The following is a 19,582-nucleotide window of genomic DNA, read 5'->3' as shown; positions in this document are numbered from 1 at the left end:
CAGTGAAGCAGCGTCCTCCACAACTAGACTGAAGAACAAAAGGACAGCAACTTGTCTGTTCCCCTTCCCCGATTCCCCAATGCTGTTCCCCTCCTCCAATTCCCCAATAAAATCTTTTTTAAAAAATGAGAAGTAATGCTTTCATATAGAACAGCTTTATAGACCCAAACAGTGAAATGGGTCTGATTATCCAGGTTAAAAATACATTTAAAATTTTTTTAAAATATATATGCATATAAATAAATATATAATTTATATATATATATATATATATATATATATATCAATATTTTGGTATTTTGAGAGACATGAAGTTAAATGAAACATCAATGAATGTTATATTTATATATATATTTATATATAAATATTGGTAAAACTTTGTAGACTCTGCATTTTATTTTAAAAGTCAGCAAAAGCAGGAGCTAATAGCTTAACCTACACATTTAATGCTCAGTTATTATAAGATCAAGCTAAAACTTAGTACCAGAGCGAGGCCAGGGTGGATGACAGAGACTGTGTAGTGACAGGAGTTGTCAGGAAGGCCACAGGACTGCTTCAGTTGTGGTGGGCATGACAGAAAATCTCCCCACACTGGGAGACACACTTCAGTGGTGGGGACGACAGAAGAACTAAAAATCTCCACACACTGGGGGAGATACTGCAAGCCAGCCTTTAGTTCAAGGTATCCAGTGGTGCAGACTCTTATACCTATATTGCTTAATTAAAATAAGTCAAGGACGTTTCATAAATGAAAGACGCTTAATGTAGATTAAAACAAAAACAAAACCACACCAATTTCCCAAAGATGTTCAATTAAATAAAAATGTAACTTTGATTTGTATTTCTGATTTGATTCCTTCCTGCCCTTTAAAGTTATTCCCTAAAGAGAACAGTGTTTTCTCATTATCTGAACAATAGATCATATCCTTAAAGATCACTATAGTTTTCTCTTCTTCTGACAATGAGGTTTGACCCTTTAGCTGTTTTTGCTTTCTAGTCTATTAATTTTTCTCAGATGTATCTCCTAGTACCCCTAGTTTATAATAAGTTAGAGTGGGGTAGGGAGGACAGGGAGCCTGACCAGCACTGAATAAATGAACATTCCTATGTATTTCTTTCAAATAACTATCACACTCAATCATTTTTCCTCACAATAATTTGTAAGTAAATCTGAGTCCATGCTCCAAAATTCTAATGTCAACAAAATGGGGACCTTTGCCTATGTGGTTACATGAGGTAAAATCTAAGCCATGATTTTCCTGAACCAGTTATGCTAAAAAATGCGTCTGCCACAGACTGGTAGAAATGGATCATTGATTCAATAACGTTATTGAATGCCCACCACATACAAGACACCATGCTGAGTGCTATGTAAAACTTAAAGATGTAGGAAGATTCACTGGAAATAATATGAAGAAATAAAAGGCTAGAAGATATTATCAGCAGAATAAGTTATATTATACAAAACACTATATCTAATCATTCTCCTAATACCCATGTAAGGATTTCTCCAAAATACCTTTTTACACTACAGACCAACCTGAAAAAGAAAGGAGAAATGCGTGCCAAATTAAGACCATAATGATGAGTAATAAAAGAGACTACCTTGCCTGCTCCAGTCGATCCAGCAACTGCCAACAACTGTCCTCTTTCTATCTTGAAATTGATATCTTTCAGGACAGGAGTACCAAGAATTGAGAAGTTACTAAAGAAGAGGCTGTTATCACCATTGGGAATGTTTCCATTATTATTGTTTTGTTTTGCATTTTCAAATAATTCCCCAAACCCCTGTAAAAAAAATAATAAAGGGTGTTTTTCAGATATTTTCAATAGCTATTTATTTTATGTAAAATTAGTTTGAAAAGCACACAGCCTATGATTCATACATTATAGCACATAATTATATAGCCCATGATTTCTAGAGCACAGAATCCAAAATATTTGAAAATTATAATTATAGCCAAAGCTGATAAAGTGAATGTTTTTCAGAAAAGGATTTAGCACAAGGAAAAAGGAGATGAGAGTGCTGCTGGGAGAAGAATTGAAATGATTGGTCCAGGAATAAGTGGAGATTAGACCGGGAGGGGTCCAAATGGGACAATTAAAGAGATTAGAAATCTTGATGAAATTGAGCAGCAGTAAAAATGGGATTAAGGGACTAAACTGGAAATTCTGGGCTGAGAAAGAGATTTCAGTGTGACATAATCACCGAAGTGGAGTAAGCCTGGGTGCCCACAAAGCTCAGGGTGTGACTGTGAGAGGAAACTTCTGAGGAAGTCCCATAAGATGTAAGTTCAAAGGATGGCATTGGAAGGGCTGCTTGTGTGAATGCTGAAGTCTTAGACACGATGGCAGACGGTTAACAAGCACCACCATCCTGAGTGTCATAAGGGAGTGTCTGGAGTTTGACAGGTGACAGTCAAAGGCTGGAGGGTGAGGATGCAGCCAGACAGGAGTCAACAGTTCAGGGAAAGGGTTGTAGATTGTGACATTTGGGTCCAAACCAGGCTTCAGGTCTTGCCAATTGGGTGAGCTGAGCCAGGTCCCTTAAGCTTTCTAAGCCTCCATTTCTTTATCAGTGAAATGGAAATAGTAATATTACATAAGTCATAATGTTCAGAGAATCAAATGAGACAACACGTACAAAGTGCTTCTCCTAGTGCCTGGCACTTAACGGCTCCAGCACACTACTTATTTTATTAGGTGGGAGGAGAGGGAAATAGAGGAATTTTGGGTCAGAGCAGGAAGACATCTGTCTGAAAATAGTAGTGAAAACATCAAACATATTCTTTCTTCATGCCTAGAAGGGCATTTGAAATTCCTAAAAGCAAAGAAATAAAATCAAACTGATCCACACACTTTGCCACAAACCATTTTTCTAGGCAGATAAAGAATTATTCTCTTACCTGTACCTTAAAAAAATGAAGTAAAGTGAAGCCCTAGTGATCAAGTTACTTATATAAATAAAACCAATTTAAGATATTGTGCAATATGTAGAAATAGGACACTGGTTTCATAACTACCTTTACTCAACAGATATAAATGATAAGGAAACAGGAACTCAACAGGTGTTCTCAATAATCAAATGTTGCTTCGTTAGAGGCTAAAATCACTGACTATATTTTCTGATTTTGAGAAATATGATAATTTAAAAATAATGAATGAAAATAAGTAAAAATCATAGAAAACCATACATGGGTAGACCTCTCATACATCTTTCTGTTGACTAGTACATGTAAAACACACTGGACTGGAACTTGAGATCAGAGAAGGTAGCGTTTACTGAGGAACTATTTTGTGCACAGTACTCTGTTGAACACTTAACATTAAGTTATCTCAGTCAATCTCACCACAAATTTACAAGGTAAATATTAATAGTCCCATTTTACAGATGGAGTACCAGAGGCTGCACAAAGTTCAATGACTTGATCTAGATTACACAGAGAGTAAACCCAGACCCAGGGTTCAAACCCAGATCTATCTGGATCCCAAACCAACAGGTTTGTATTACTTACTAATCTGTTATGTGAAACAAGTTATATGACTTAGACAAAAAGTGAAGAGGCTCCTATACTGTCTTTAATATTCCCAGGCCTCCACTTCTTAACCTATAAAATAAGTGGAGTCGGTCACCTTCCAGCCTACCAGTTCTAACATCAGTCTAACTTCATTGTCTGTTAGTATGACAACCAGAATCACAAAGAAAATGTGTAAGTATTTAGAACAAATAAGTGAAAAATAATTCTGACCTCTTCCCAGAAGGCTGTTACATTTTCCATCACTACCTCTGTGGTTGTTAAGTTATATTCCAATGTCTTATACTCTTGCTTTTGTAAGAAATCCTGTTCATAAAAAGAGCAAAAACATTATAGAACTAGAACAGCATTAATGCATCATTGCATCTATTTTAAACTCTAATAATACTGTATCTTGCATTTAGATTTTAAGAATTATGTAAGAAATTATTTCTTAGTAAAATAATTTTATAAGCTTCTAAAGTTAGTTTGCCAAGCACTAGGATTCATCATATGTGAAATATACTCTTTAAATGTGTGATATTATATAAAACTTTTTTACACATTAGATTTTCAATTTACCACTGATTCTTCCTTGTACTAGTACATGTTAACCTTGCTGATGAATGTATAAAGTGGCCCTCAATTAACCAGCAGTGTGTCTCAGTTAACAATTAGGACAGAGAGAAAATTAACGTCTTCATCTTTACAGCACCCCCCTTATTAGAGGCATCATTAGCATCACTTCTCTGGGTTAAGTGAAGGTGTGAAGACTGGATGTAACTGATTTTAAGGCATTAAACCTTGATTCTAAAAGAAGAGCCCTGTTAGAAATTCTGATTCACAGTGTTCTGCGGAAAGTGGGAGCATAAAGAAGAATTCATTTCATGCATCCTGAAGTCTTTACTATAGGAAGTCACGGAAAAAGCCTGATCCTTGCCTCACTCTTTCTCCTTTTTCTTTCACTTCTCCTTCTTGCTACCTCTATTTTGCTTTCTCTTTTTCTCCCAATTTTGTTTTCAAGATGTGTTTCTCTAGCTCTGTGTTCCTGTTCAGTGCCTCTCTTGGTCTCTGTGATGCTCTCATTTTAGGTCTGTATGTCTGTTCTTTCTCTCTCTCTCTCTCTCTCTCTCCTCTTCTCTTCTCTCTCTGTCTCTGTCTCTGTCTCTGTCTCTCTCTCTCTCTCTCACACACACACACACACACACACACACACAGCTGTGATGGGTTAACAGAACAAATATGATTAGTACAAGACCTGCTATGGTTCTGAGCTACACACACCTATTTGTTTAAATTTAGGATCTCAAACTCACATACTTTTAAGATGATAAAATTAAGGAAGACGCTGAGTAGAGAATGGTGAATGGANTCTCTCTCTCACACACACACACACACACACACAGCTGTGATGGGTTAACAGAACAAATATGATTAGTACAAGACCTGCTATGGTTCCGAGCTACACACACCTATTTGTTTAAATTGAGGATCTCAAACTCACATACTTTTAAGATGATAAAATTAAGGAAGACGCTGAGTAGAGAATGGTGAATGGAGGGGCAGGCTGTCTTTGGTGAGGGGGCTGCCACAATTGATAGGGAAGAGGTCCCAGTTTACCATACATTCCAATCCTTCAAATGGGACTGAAGACAATTGATTGCACATGTGATATCTGTCTATTTTTAAATGTGGCAACTAATTCAAATGTTTTTTAAATGTGAAGGTCAAATAAAAGAGGTTTAGGGGTCAAAATTAGGTCCATGGGCCACCATCTGCAAACTCTGGCCTAGGTTAAACAATGGCAGAACCACTTAAAAGTGACTCACCTTCACCATCATTATTATTTATGTCACAGTGATTTATTTGCATGGTCAAATATTTAAATGTCATAAAAAAGTATAACAAAACATTTTGATCTGTATATTAATTATAAAATTGATAACCACACACAAGTTCCTAGTAGTGATTCAATTAGCTGTGTATAAATTGAGCCTCATTACCTGAGGACTTTAGAATTTTTCTACAAAGCAACCAGCTACATCAGCATTGCTGGTAATTAATGTGGCATAAAATGCCCTTCTCATTCATCATACTGTCCAAGGAAACACTTGGAAAATAAGGCGAACATTCCTAGTGGGAGCGGGAATGTTTTATAACTTCCTGGTGAGTCTGTCACCATCTTTGTGCACATCTGCCAAGTTCATTAAAGTTAATCTATGGATTGATTACTTGAATAAAATTATCAGAATACAGAAACACTATTTTCTGCAACTTCTTTGACTTAAGAGAATCTCACAGGCCTTCATTTTATTTCACTTGCTTTCACTACAAGGGCTCGTTAGACCACATGCAGACATCAAGAGAGGAAACCCCGGGCATCAAAAAGGCCCAGCACCAAGACTTACTCTCCAGCCAGTTTGTCCACTAGAAAAGTTCTAAGCTGTTCCAAAATTATTATATATAATACCCACTTAGGATGCATTACCTGTATTTTATTTATTGCTCCAACAGAGTCATACCATGTTTGTACAGCCCAGGGGAATTGCCGAGTGACTGCCATGCGCAGAACGATGCAGAACGAGATGGTTGTGAATATTTTTCGAAGGATGATTCCTTTGATCAGTGCATAGGGAAGAACAGATAAAAACACCACAAAGAACCCTGAGAAGAAGAAGGCCGAGCTGTTGAAGTATCTCACATAGGCTGCTTTCCGGGTCAGTTTCAGTTCTGTTCTGTAAAAAAATAATAAGATTTGGGATGCTTATTTATTTTTCAAATAGGAGGCATCTTGCAATCTAAACATAGGCTCTCAAGACTTTGTGACCTTGGGCAAGTTATTTAACCTCTCTGGGCCTCAGTGCCCTTATCTGAAAAAAGAATAGTAATGAATGTACCAGTGTCTTGCACATAATGCCTGTAAATACTATTTTAAACTATAATTAATAAGCTCAATTAGTATCACATTATTTTTATGTATTGATCACTTCATTATTAATTAGTAAGATTAGTGAGACTTTGATAATTTTTTGTTCATTGTTTGGTGTTTTAAATGATTAAGTATGGAAATGAGGACAAAGTTGCAAGGTTTATAAAGGAAAAGACAATTCTATGATTCCCTAATGGCTTCTTAACACTTTAGAAACTGTAGCTTGGCTTTGGGGAACACTGAAAATAACATATGAGCCACAGAGGAGTGGTTCTCAACCCTTAGCATAAGTAAAAATCACCTGAAACACTTGTTAAAGTGCAGAGTCTCAGGCCCAGCTCTCAGAGTCACTGACTAAGTGAGTCTGCAGCAGGCTTCCAAAAAAAACCAACAAAATGCCCACGTGATGCTGTTGCAGGTGGCTCTTGAAAAATCATGAACATACATGCTGCATCCTCTTTGTCTCGCTCATTTCAGCATAATGATTTGCAACCATATTGCACTCTGAGCTTCTACTCTGAACTGCAAATGTGAACTATTTTTTTAAATAAATGTAGAAGAGGTTTAAATGCTCCAACAAGGCAGCAAACAGGGAGTGCAGAGGCTGGTGAGAGCAGAGGACAATGCTACTTTCAACATCCATTCCACTCTTCCGGGGCCATAAAAACTGAATCACCTGGGACCTTCCTGTTCAGCTCTTGTAAGGGAAAGAGCAGTGGTGACACAGACAAGTGGGGGGGAGGGGGTCCTGGTGGGAGGGAGCAACAGCTGAGCCTGGCCTGACATTTGGATTCTATTTCCATACACTTCTATAACTCAAAAAAGTTCTTATTCTAAGTGGTAGAATTCAGAAGAAATCTTTTAATTTTTTAAATCTGAAAAACAATGTAATCTTGAACATTCTGATGAAGAAAATGGAGTTCAATGTGTCTAACCTGAATTGTTGCACACTCTAACGCTTACTTATATCAATGATTGGGCTCTGAATTTGTGATTTGTGATTTGGGGATCTCCATGGGGTTCACTCCTGCCTGTGCCACTTACAGCCCTTCCATCTTAAGCAAGTTGCTCTTCCCTCTGATCCTACAGAATCCACATGCATAGAAGGGAAACGAACATCTTCCTTGTGGAGCTGTTGCCAAGATAAATGACAGCACAGCAGACAGCCTGGCACTTAGACCTTACTATGTGTGCCTTTAATCTTCATCAGTAAGACTAATATTGGCTATGTGGAGGCTAAGAAAATGCTAGAACACACTGTTTACAAAAATGTTAATAAATTTGTCTAATTGTTGTTGAAATGTATTAGAAACAGTTGAGGAAATTGGAAGGTGTGGTGCTCCAAGAAAAGAATAAGGGATTCAAGAACATTTATAAGAATCACCAAGAAAGCAGTACTCTCCATAATAAAATCACTAACATATTATGAGTCATAAAAATATTTTATCAGTTTCTTATAAAAAATTGAAAGTGACTTTATTACCAAAGAGCGATAAAGGAGTAGATGACCAGGGAGCTTTGCACAGTCATTTGCCCAGTACAACAGTGGCCCAGGCTGAGGTAACAGCCCCTTCGAAATGCATCCTACCAATGTCCTTGAGAACAATACATGTGTTCTTTTGAGAAGAAGCAATTCTTGCTTTCCTATATTTCCATCAGCACTTTCTAGCAATTTCATGCCAGATTAAGGAACCAGGTTATACAAATTACAACCAAACATTTGCTATTATTGACAGAATTCCTCAACCAGAAATACAGAGTAGGATGGATGGATTTCCTCTTTTGAGAAAAAGAGAAAAAAATAAAGTAAAAAAAAGGTCAGCAGGCAGAATAACCTGACCAGGAGTTTACCTTGAGGCCTGAGGAAGCTGAGTTCTCTGATAATCTCCTTGTCACTCTCATGCCAATGCTCACAGGCATATGACTGACCAAGGGGACAAGAATGATGGAGAACACTTGCTAATGAGAAAAACAACTTCAACTAAACGATTCCCCAAGATCTTTAAGGGTGTTTCTGGATAGAAAATATAATTCCTTTCCTGGTTTTGTATTGAGAGGCATAATAAAAACAGGTGAGCAATAATGTTTGGGAAATAAATACTCTTTTACTCTTTCTATTTACATGGCAAAGGACCTACCACTTCAGCAATTCTTTTGTTGTTCCAATAACACACCTGCAGCTCAGTTACCATCATTGTCTCCTGGAACCAGCAGCCTGAGTTTCTGATAACATAGTCATACCATCTAGAAGGTACTCTTCCCTTTAGTACATTTTTCCCTGTGAAACTCTCATGTGTTATCTGTCCTGAGTTATTTGCCCTTTAACAGTATATCTGTTCCCACTGAATCTCCTAGAACCTTTTTTTGATTGCAGTTTGTAGAACATGGAACTTGACTAAAGAAAAATGGTGTCATGGCTACAGAAATACCCTAGTTAATATTTTGTCCAAATTATCTTACTGATCATATCTCAGTCTGTGCTGTACTTTTTTGCTGGATATAATCTTTACTAGTCAGTGAAAAAAGGTTATCTGAGGTGAAACAAGACTAGAGATAGGTGCCAAGCCTGACTCTATCTCAGGCAGTGCTTTCACCTGAACTCACTTCTCAAGTGGAAGGTGTATAGAAACTCAATGTATAGATATTACCCTGTGTTACTATTCTTAAGTTAAGGAAAGAATAAACATATTTTAGCCAACTGAGGAAGGTTTTTTTTAAATTTTTCAGGAGCCATAACAGTAGATTAAGGAAAATATAGTAATAGAGAATAATTGATTTCACTCAGAATTGTACACTTATTAACTCAGCAGTTCCATTTAAGGTTTCAATCAGCCTTCAGCATCATGATAATCATTTTAGTCAAGTATATTAAGCAGCTATATTTCATTAGGTATAAATATAGTGCAAAATAACACACTTGATCAACTATGTAAAATTATACCACTAATGCATGAATATTGATATAACTTAATATAATTGTTTGATTGTCAGAAACTTCAAATATGATCTAGAAGTCCATTGTGACTTCATTTTAAAAATATTATGGTCACCCAAGTGGCACGTTGGTGAAGAGCTGGCTTGGGATGCCAGAGGGCCCCGGTTCAGATCCCATATATGAGGGCCAGTGACACTTCCCTCTATAGCTAAGATGCTGAACAACAGCTCAACCTGGAGCTGGGCTGCCATGAGTTGCCGGCGATGGCGTAGGCTGCAGCCCCTGCTGCAGTGGGTTGCCATGGGCTACCGTGTGTAGCCAGCAGCCAGCGTGAGCAGCCAGCAGCCGCTGTGAGCGGCCATCCAGAAGCCAGCACCTGATCTGCCTCACCCGGGAAGAGCACAATGATGGTGCCAACTTGGGCCAGTGAAGCAATATCCTCCACAACTAGATTGAAGAACAAAACGACAGCAACTTGTCTGTTCCCCTTCCCCAATTCCCCAATAAAAGAATCTTAAAAAAAAAATTAAACATTAACCGACTAACGATACTGAAATTATCTGAATGACTTACTGTCTTAGGTTTTCAATCATTTTCTCCATTGCTTCCTCCCAGCAGTATGCTTTAACAGATTGAATATTTTCAATTATTTCTGAGGTGATCACAAGTCTTTCACTGATCTTTCCAGCTCGCCGATCTCTGTAAATCAATCAATCAACCCATCAATCAAATAATTAGTAAAAAGTCAAATTAACCACTAAGAACTGCTCAAGCTTTTCAGAAAAGCCACATTTCTTTTATTAAACAAATGAATTTTTATTATCAAATAGATGGTAACAAAAATAGTAGCTACCATTTAGTAAATGCCTGTGTGCCAGACACTGATTTAGATGCACTCCATACACTATCCTTAATCCTTATGACAGTCTAGGAGAGGGGGTGATCTCTAATTTAAAGAAGAAAAACCAGAGACTCAGTGGGGTAAAGTGGCTTGACTTAGTCACAATAACTAGTAAGAGTGCAATCTGGGATTCAAGTCAAGAGCTATTTGACTCCAAAATCGGTAAACTTTCTATCATACTTTGGCTGACAAAGTCTAGAAGTCCTCTATCTAAGCAATGAATGGTATCACTGATTCATTCTGTAATTTCAAAATAACTAAGGCTTGAATGTATGAAGATCCATGAACCAGAGTAGGAAAAGCCTATAAGCTCTATCCAAAATGTATGCATTTCCTCCTACTCACTTAAATGGTTTATCCATTGTACCTAAATCTTATGATCTATAAACATGACCTGAATCATAACATATTTATAAAGAAATTCTATAGCTTGACAAACAAAACAGGAAGTAATGATATGGACATATGCACCATTAAAATAATTCCTTTTTAGTGACACTCAATAAGTAGATCACGGTTCAGTGCGTACTGGTTTTACTGGTTTTACCAGAGTGGGCTTTTTGAAAACCCAACATAAAATCCTTTCGAACTGTGTAAACAGAGTGCTACCTGTACTTCATCATCATCCTCCCTAACCCTGCTTGGAACAGGGCGAGGATGATGAGGACAGCGAGCCCACAGAAGGCGGAGGCCTGTAACAGCTCCCACAGCAGCCCCATTAGCAGCGTCACTTGTAAAGGAGCGATCCACACGAAATGTGCCAATGCAAGTCCCTGGAAAACAAAATCACAGTGAAAATTAGTGATGCTGTATCCTCCATCCCCCTAAACAAACAAGCACAGATTAAAGAAATCAAGCACAATGAGCTTATATCATCAAATACTTCCTGGCCCTGAGTACACTGAAATCTAGGTACATGAATGAAATCTTCATTACATAAAGCACCGAGCAACGTGCTTACACATTCTACACGTGGACTAGGGTTTCCCAAGGAACAGATTTCAAATTACTGCATTTTTGAAAATGCTTTTTTTCAATGGAATTGAGATTGGATCTCCTAAGTATCCTGTTAAGAATTTATTTTAAATAACTTCTACTTGGGTAAAGCAAGAGCCATGGTGTAGAACTTGAAAGAACAACAGACTGTCCAGGAGCTCCATCGCTGCAAGGGCACCACTCTGTCTGACAGTAGATTCAGAATAAATGTGTGCTTATCTCAACAGTAATTTATTTAGCACCTGTTGGCGGCTCAATATTATATTAAACACTGGAAATGCAAAGTAAATAAAACAAATTATCTGTCCTCAAGGACCTTGCATTTATTTGTGACTCAAGATGGCACTGACTGTTGCCATGCAGCTGTTTAGCCTTCTGTCCTTCCACGCTTACCCCTAAACTGACCCTTTTGAGGACACTGCTCATACATCTTGGGTCTCCCTGTTTGGCCCCAAAAGATGGCTGGTTAGCCAATGACGGGTAAGATTCCTTGAGGAAGGAATAACCTAAGACAGGCACAGTTGCATGGGGGCCATCAGGAGAAATCTCAAGGCTGATGGAGGTGGGCATAGGTCCTCAGCCGCCCCCAAAGAAACTGGAGGTCTTCTACCTCTGTAGCTACATTCCTTCCTGCAACCTGCTTGGGAAGTGACCTGATGATGTGATAGTATCTGTCCTCAGCATGATAATCTTATCTCCCTGAGATTGTATGCTTATGGGTGTGTGAAAGCAGAGCATTTGTCTGATGGCAGCCGGAGGACTCTTGGTAATAGCAGCTTGCAGGAATGGGTAATCTGACATGTGCAAGTTCTCAGGAATGAGACTCACAGACTGTGGAGAGAACAATGCTACTTCCGGGTATGTGGAGAAATAAAAGCTGCGTGTTGGCCTGATTCGGGGCTCTCAGTCCTGTGAGGCTGGAGACCTTTAGCCCCACTCTCATTTAACTATTGGCTTCTGTTTCTTTTCTTTTTTAACCCTTCACTGNTACCTCTGTAGCTACATTCCTTCCTGCAACCTGCTTGGGAAGTGACCTGATGATGTAATAGTATCTGTCCTCAGCATAATAATCTTATCTCCCGGGGTTGTATGCGTATGGGTGTGTGAAGGCAGAGCATTTGTCTGATCACCACCAACGGACTTTCGGTAGTAGCAGCTTGCAGGCATGGGTAATTTGGCATGTGCAAGTTCTCAGGAATGAGACTCATAGACTGTGGAGAGAACAATGCTACTTCCAGGTATGTGGAGAAATAAAAGCTGCGTGTTGGCCTGATTTGGGGCTCTCAGTCCTGTGAGGCTGGAGACCTTTAGCCCCATTCTCATTTAACTATTGGCTTCTGTTTCTTTTCTTTTTTAACCCTTCACTGCTCCCTCTCGTTCTCTCACTGCCCTTGTCGTGCGGGATGTGACAACTGACCAAGAATTGCTTGGAGTATTCAACCAAAGTAAATATTCAACAACAAAAATTATACTCAACCAAAGTAAATGACTGATTTAAGTATTAAAAGAAAACTTTAAAAATATTTGATAAGGACTGAATATTGAAGAACCTCATTAAATACCCAGCAAGCTGAGGTGCCTTTGAGTTGGATGGTTCCAGGACCCCCTTGCTATACTACTCAGGTTTCTCCATTTTCAGAGATAGGGAAGGCAGGAGTGTGTCCCACGTGACCGCTTCTCACTGCTGTCTGACCCAGGGAAAGCTTTACAGTTGTACAATTTAAAACAACCATGCATAAAAGATTAAATTACTAGGTACATACTTCATCAAATTTGTTCAGGTTGTTGGAAAGGAGACTAACAAGTTGTCCAATACTTATTTTATCTAGAACACGGCTTGACAGCTTCAGAGTCTAAAAGGAAAAAATGGGAAGTTAGATGAAGTTAATGAACAGAACACAGATATATTTATAAGCAACATTATACTACAGCTGAGGAATTAGGTTACTGAGCATGCATTTTTAAGTAAAGATAATGAAAATTATTTTATGTTTACCTAGTTTAGTATCTTCTCAAATTTATAAATATTTCTCTTCATAACAAATATTATACTGTCTTGCCTCTAGTTATTATATTCTCCAGCATCTAGAGAGTAATAACCATTTTTTTCTCCTCCAAAATAGTGTGGAGGGTTTGTGTTTTTTTGTTTTATTTTTATAAAAGATAGAACCAAAGGCAGTGAAATTTGAAATTTAAACCTTAATTTAAGGGCTGGCCGAGTGGCTCAGTTGGTTAAGAGCTCGCTCAAGAGTTTGAGCTCTGAGCAACAGCGGTTTGAGTCCAGCCCGAGCTGAGCAGCCGCTGAGCTGCCAATAGGTAGCAGGATGGCTCAGCTAAAAAAAACAAAAACAAAAAAAACCTTAATTTAAATTTTGCATGCCGTCCTATACTAATTCTATTAAATAAAATTACTGTTAAAGTCAATTAGTACATTATGAATAACTGAGTCATTAATAATTTTGTGAAAGATTATACTAATAATGCAAAATCCTTAAATTTTACAAAGAAATATACATTCATATAGACAAAATAGGATTAATTGCTTAGTAAGTAAATTGATTATGCTTATGAAAGATCAGTCAGACTCACCTATAAAATTTAATAGGAATTGATTTGCCACTAGATCTATGGCTTTGATTGGAGAGTACCTATCTAATATTTGTTTCCACTGAATCCCTCACCTATGTATTGAGCATCTAGTAGATGCAAATCCGTTTATTCAAGCCTTCAGCGATTATTATTAAGATTTATTAAAATGTAATTCTTGCCTCAAGGAAACCTAGTATATACATTACTAAATATCATATGATAAATGAGTTAAAGGGAGTAGAATTTAATTGAGTGGTTAAAAGAAAGTTCACATATCTGGTTACAAAAATCTGGAAAGATTTTATGGAAGAGGTAGAATTTAAGATAGATGTGATATAATGAATAGCATTTAGGTAAGCAGAGATGAAGAAGGACTCAATCACGGCAGTTAATTCCAAAGCACTATTAGAGCAACACGAAGGAGGATACCCATTGAGCTGGATCACACACACATGACTTAGTAACAGATTCAGTCTCAGGTCACTTCAGTGCTCCACAGAGCTCCATGTCAAGCACAGCAAACACTCAGTAAATATTTGTTCATTTTAGTTATCTCTATCTTCTTGAAATTCACAGGCAAAGCTAAATTTAGTTTGTATTTGGATTCATTATTTAAAATATAATTTGAATGTATCATATTTTCAGATTTTGGAACAAAGCAAAATGGCATCCTGTTACAAAATTTGGAACATTGTGGAAAGAATTAGCAGTTGCCTGCCACATGGATGAAACTGGTCAGCTATGGCCCCCATTCACTTTAGGTTTACTTCCTTCCAGGACCACGGCACAGCCATGGGGAGATGCAATTGCATTCTTTGGTGATAAGGTCAATGAAGGCCAATAAGTGTGGCTAGAGAGGTAAAGCCAACTGGGTCAGAACAAATATTCAATAATGAGAAAGAAAGACAGACAGTGTCTTCCAACTTTTCGTTAATGTTTTCTGGGTCTAGAAACACATATATTGCTGTATTGTGCTAAATGTTATATACGCACTTGCTTACAAAGTAACCTGCTCCTTCTAAGCCCAGAGCATTCCATGCCTCTCTCCTGTATAGCAGTTTCTATTACTACATTATTTCAGTACTTATTTTATTTTCCCTATGACTTAGAAAACCCTTCATTCCATGGATTGTGATTTACCCATTTTAGAACTTTTGAACAAGCTTTTGTACCATTTTCTATACTTTTTAGGTCTTAGTTTCTTAAATCTTTTATCCATAGAATAGGGATGATAGTTTCTACCAGAGAGTTTGGGAGAGGCTCAAATGAGACAGTATATTTAAATCACTTAGAAGCTTGTCATGCACATCCTTAGCTATCACTTATCATTAGAATAATAAGCACTTTTACAAATATTTTTAAAACTGGATTCAAATTTCTTTGATATGCTTGCTGTGTAGATTTGACATTCCAAATAGTATCTAATAATTTCTTCACTTATATAGAATTTCTAGATCAAAATAAAATTTTTGTTGATTTATCACCCATGCTTTCCTGCTACTTGTGAACTGATAAGATTGCAGCTGAGGTGATTTAATTAAACTGTGGACTCTGCTTTTTTCTTGTGCCTCCATAAAAGGCTTCTTTGAACAATAAAGTATGGCTATTAAGATTTTACAGCACAACTGACCTTGCATGTACATTATGGAACTGTTATGGGTTATTTGTTAGAGGGAATTTCAGATCCATGGCCCTCATAAGCCAAGTATATAAAGTCTTTACACTGGGAAAAGAAAACAGAAAAGGGTAAAAGAGTATCCAAATGATTCAACTGAAACAGCTTTCTATAATGACTCGGTAGATCTAAGCAGTCACACCTGGTCTTGAATCAGATTGGTGAAAAAAATGATATTGAAATGATCTTAAATTGTGTTTGCAAGGTACCTAAATCTTAAGTTGAATTCACCTAAATCATGCATACACAGAAAACTAAAGAAGGTTCTTACAGTTGCCATGCATTTACTGTTCTAAAATTCTTTAATTTTCAGGGCTCACAGGATGACAAAAACCTTACTCAGGTTAAGACAGTGGATATGTGAATACCACCACTGTGTCACAACTAGTTAGGTGGAAATTCTTATTGCTTGTATTATCATGAACAATTATATACTATATTCTTGTTGTTGAACATAAGGATATATGGCATTTTATCATAAGATGATAGTTTGTCAATGACTTTTATGCAGAAGGTAAGAGTCATTTTAATGGGAAGTCATGGGTTCCAAAAAATGATGGCATGACTAGTGAAAACAAACGAAAATAAAACTATATTACAGGCAGTTTATATTGGGTTGTGGGAAAAGTCATGATGCAGTTTTACAATGAAAAACAGAAAAAATACGTTATGACTTTTCCAACAACCAAATAGAAGGCATTCAATAATTATTAGTTGAAGTGAATTAAGTTACCAAAGAAAATTTGAAACATTAATTAGTGCTGCCATTTATCTCACAGGCTTATGAATTTGATTCCAGCATTTACCCCTCACTTTACCAGCATGGCATTTAAACCATGCTACTACTCCATGTAGCATGGAGACTGTGCAAAAAAGTGTTACCTTCTTATAAATCAAACTGAACATAGCTATCCTCATTTGCATTCCAATGTGATGCAGGCCAAAGATGGCGGGGTGCAGAAGCAGCATCCTCATGATAAAGAGCAGGCATAAGCCTATGCCTAGGTAAATCGCAATGGACCGCTCCACCTTGTTATCTGGATCATAGGAAGCTATGATTCTTCCCAGTAGGAGAGGCTGGACTGCTTTGGTGACTTCCTGTAAAGAGGACAAACAGAGAAATGAAATTGTATTCCCCTTTCATAAAACACCCTCATAATGTCAACACAGGAAATTCCATCTTTAAAGAAGGACTTAAAATGGCCTGCACACAGAGCCATGCCATAGAGGAAATTCTGGACACTGTTTTTAATATCTTTACACTTTGAAATAAGGTTTGATTTTGGGCTGTAGCAAAAGTCACTTGAAGACAAGTATACAAGCACATGGGAGGTTATTTTTGACTAAAAGGTGAATAGTGGCCATAAAGTGAAGGTATGATTTAGTAACATCTACATAGCACTCAACAGTTTATAAAATATTTTTCATTTGATTTTTATGCTTTAGGAGTGAGAGTTGGCATTATTACTATAGCTTTGCAGTTAAAGAAACAGGCCAAAGAGACCAAGTGACTTGACATGATTTCAAAATAGAATTTTCAAAGCATTTTGAACAATGGAATTATTTCCAGAAAGAATATAGCTTCTCAACGCAACCACATAAAGGGGAGCTGGCAACAGGAGGGGGGAGCTGGCAGGCACTGGTGGTATTTCAAGTCAGCCCCTTCTGGCACCATGCCTTTCCCAGCCTGGAACAGGACTTTAGGGCAAAAGGATGCCCACAGATTTGAACTTCACACCAGTTTCCAGTGATTCATCAACTCTTCAAAGGCCTATGAGTTAACAAAGGAGGATCAAAGTTGTGTTTTCCAAATCCACTTCATCAGATCCTCAATCAATTACTAAATGAAATTGTCCATCAAATTCATTACCATTTCTCCTGAATATATCAGAATATAACACAGGGATATGAACCTATGAAGTCAAACTCTTACTCATCTTGCTAAATTGCCTTGAAAAGGGAAAGACACATAGTCTTCTGTTTTGTTTGATGGTGATCTTGTGAAATGGGGATCTGAGGCTAAACACTGCAAGGAAATGATGCTATGCTAATTGTTACACTTCAAACATATATTTTCAAACCAGGCTGTTTCCCCCACCCCCAGTACTGCTCACCATTACTCTCCCTCAGCCCTTAACTTGCTTTTTTCCCCATTTTCTATAATGTCTTCTCTAAACAGTGCTCAAGACCACCAGCCCTCTCCTTCTGAATAGATAAAAATACTTTTTTATATCAACTTCATCTCCATAAGGAATCCTGATCTATATAGAGCTGTCATTGGCTGACCACTGGCTTTGTGTAGCTGCTCAATCTATACTTTATATTCAGTGCTTTATTTCAAATTAAGTGTGTACACCAAGGCTCTGAATATAAGGAAAGATTCAAACTTAAAAAAAGGTTTACAGATTAATCATACATGGCATAATGGAGTTCTCTCATCTCGCATAGCCATATTTTAATAGCTTGAATTATAGCAAACAGTTGCTGAAAAGAAAATTGCTAACCTCCTACACAGATATAATTAATAATTTTCAATATCTGCTGTAGAGCACTTGTTTTTAAAAAAATAAATGAGTGCAGAAATTACTATTTATTGGTATGTATCATTTTATGCATGCTTTGCACTTCTATTACACAAGTATCCACCCTTAGACTATATACAGAATTGTTTTTCAGGTTTTAAATTTAATACAAATGGTATCATATTCTGCTTTTTGCCATCTTATTTTATTTAAGATTGTGTTTTTGACATTTAGCCCCATTGATATTTGTATGTCTGCCTCATTTATTCTAAGTGCTGTTCGACATGACATCCTGTGAGTAAATCAGGTTATTTGTCCCACTGTCCTATGCTGGGGCAGATGATTGTTTCCATTCCTAAACTATTACAGTCTGTGTTAGTGTTGCACTGGCTGTTTTCATCAGTTTCATAGATCCAGGCCAAACTTTCTCTAGATGATTTTATTTCCAAACACATAACTCCTTAAATTAGGAAAATGTACAGTTAAGATAAACCTTGGATTTGAAAGTACATTTGCACTACAAATATAAGTTTTCATAGTGTTTATAGTGGCAATAGTTCATCCTCAAAATTATGTTTATATCAATATTTTATCCTAGAATTTTCTATGTTATGCTGTGCTTCATAGACAAATGTCAATACCGAGTCTACTTGGCTCTTCTTTCCCATAAATAGTGGGTTTGCTAAAGTGCTCTATTGAGTTGCACTCAAGGGCATTGGATTCATATGTGCTCCCTTGTTGGAAGCATTTGTGTGGCCATGAAGCAGAGTGAGGAGCCTTGATGTTTACCATGCATGCAAATAAGACGTCATTTCTCATAAGACAATAACTGGAAGAGTATAAACTGTGACTGCTGCTCATGAATTCAACTGCTTATATTATTAGCATAAACACCTTTCTCCTTTTGCCAGAACTCTCTTTATATATTCTCCTAATAGATAATAGACTATAAAACCATAATAAACACATCACATATGGGTGACAATGGTCAACAAAACTACACAGATTTCAAGTGTACAGCTCTATAACACATCATCTATATATTACATTATGTGCTCAGCACCCCGCATCAGTTCTCCTTCTATCATCATATATTTCACCCCCTTTACGTTCTTCTACTATTGTCCTTCCTCCTTCCCTTTTCCCTTCTGGTAACCACTAAACTGTTGTCTGTGTCTATGAGTTTTTGTTTCTTTATTTGTCTTGTTCTTTTCTTGCCTTCAGTTTTATATCACACCACATCACATACTTCTAAGGAGTTAACCCATTTCTAAGGAATGCTAAAAAGAACATTCTGAGGAAAAAAGAGAACTATTTTAGCAATTGAGCTGTACACAGAATTTTTAGAATTAGAAATCTATAGGTTTACATAAGTTGTTTTCCTGTTGAGTAATTTGAACTAAACTCCCTGCTACTGTATCACCATTATATTATTTTTCATAACCTGTCATCTCTATCACAATAGACCCATTTGCTGAATTGTTATTCAGTTGCAATTTATAATAAAATGAAATGTGTGT

General features: G+C 37.1%; 1 protein-coding gene across 1 annotated transcript in view; it reads right to left on the bottom strand.

Moving 5' to 3' along the window:
* The window catches only part of LOC109376431 (cystic fibrosis transmembrane conductance regulator), a gene marked incomplete at its 5' end in the record, with an annotated part of 146,425 nt that extends 129,787 nt beyond the window's left edge, over window positions 1-16,638 (bottom strand). Inside the window, 7 exons of the mRNA XM_019632350.1 lie at window positions 1,606-1,788; window positions 3,750-3,842; window positions 6,004-6,250; window positions 9,953-10,078; window positions 10,890-11,053; window positions 13,040-13,129; window positions 16,423-16,638. Coding sequence (XP_019487895.1) covers window positions 1,606-1,788; window positions 3,750-3,842; window positions 6,004-6,250; window positions 9,953-10,078; window positions 10,890-11,053; window positions 13,040-13,129; window positions 16,423-16,638 — 1,119 coding nt within the window. The remainder of the gene's footprint in view (window positions 1-1,605; window positions 1,789-3,749; window positions 3,843-6,003; window positions 6,251-9,952; window positions 10,079-10,889; window positions 11,054-13,039; window positions 13,130-16,422) is intronic.
* Window positions 16,639-19,582: the final 2,944 nt, after the last annotated feature.

Source organism: Hipposideros armiger, unplaced genomic scaffold (assembly GCF_001890085.2).
Source record: "Hipposideros armiger isolate ML-2016 unplaced genomic scaffold, ASM189008v1 scaffold_1130, whole genome shotgun sequence".
Lineage (NCBI taxonomy): Eukaryota > Metazoa > Chordata > Mammalia > Chiroptera > Hipposideridae > Hipposideros > Hipposideros armiger.
Note: the sequence above shows the minus strand (reverse complement) of the source record. Positions and strands in the feature narration are given on the sequence as shown.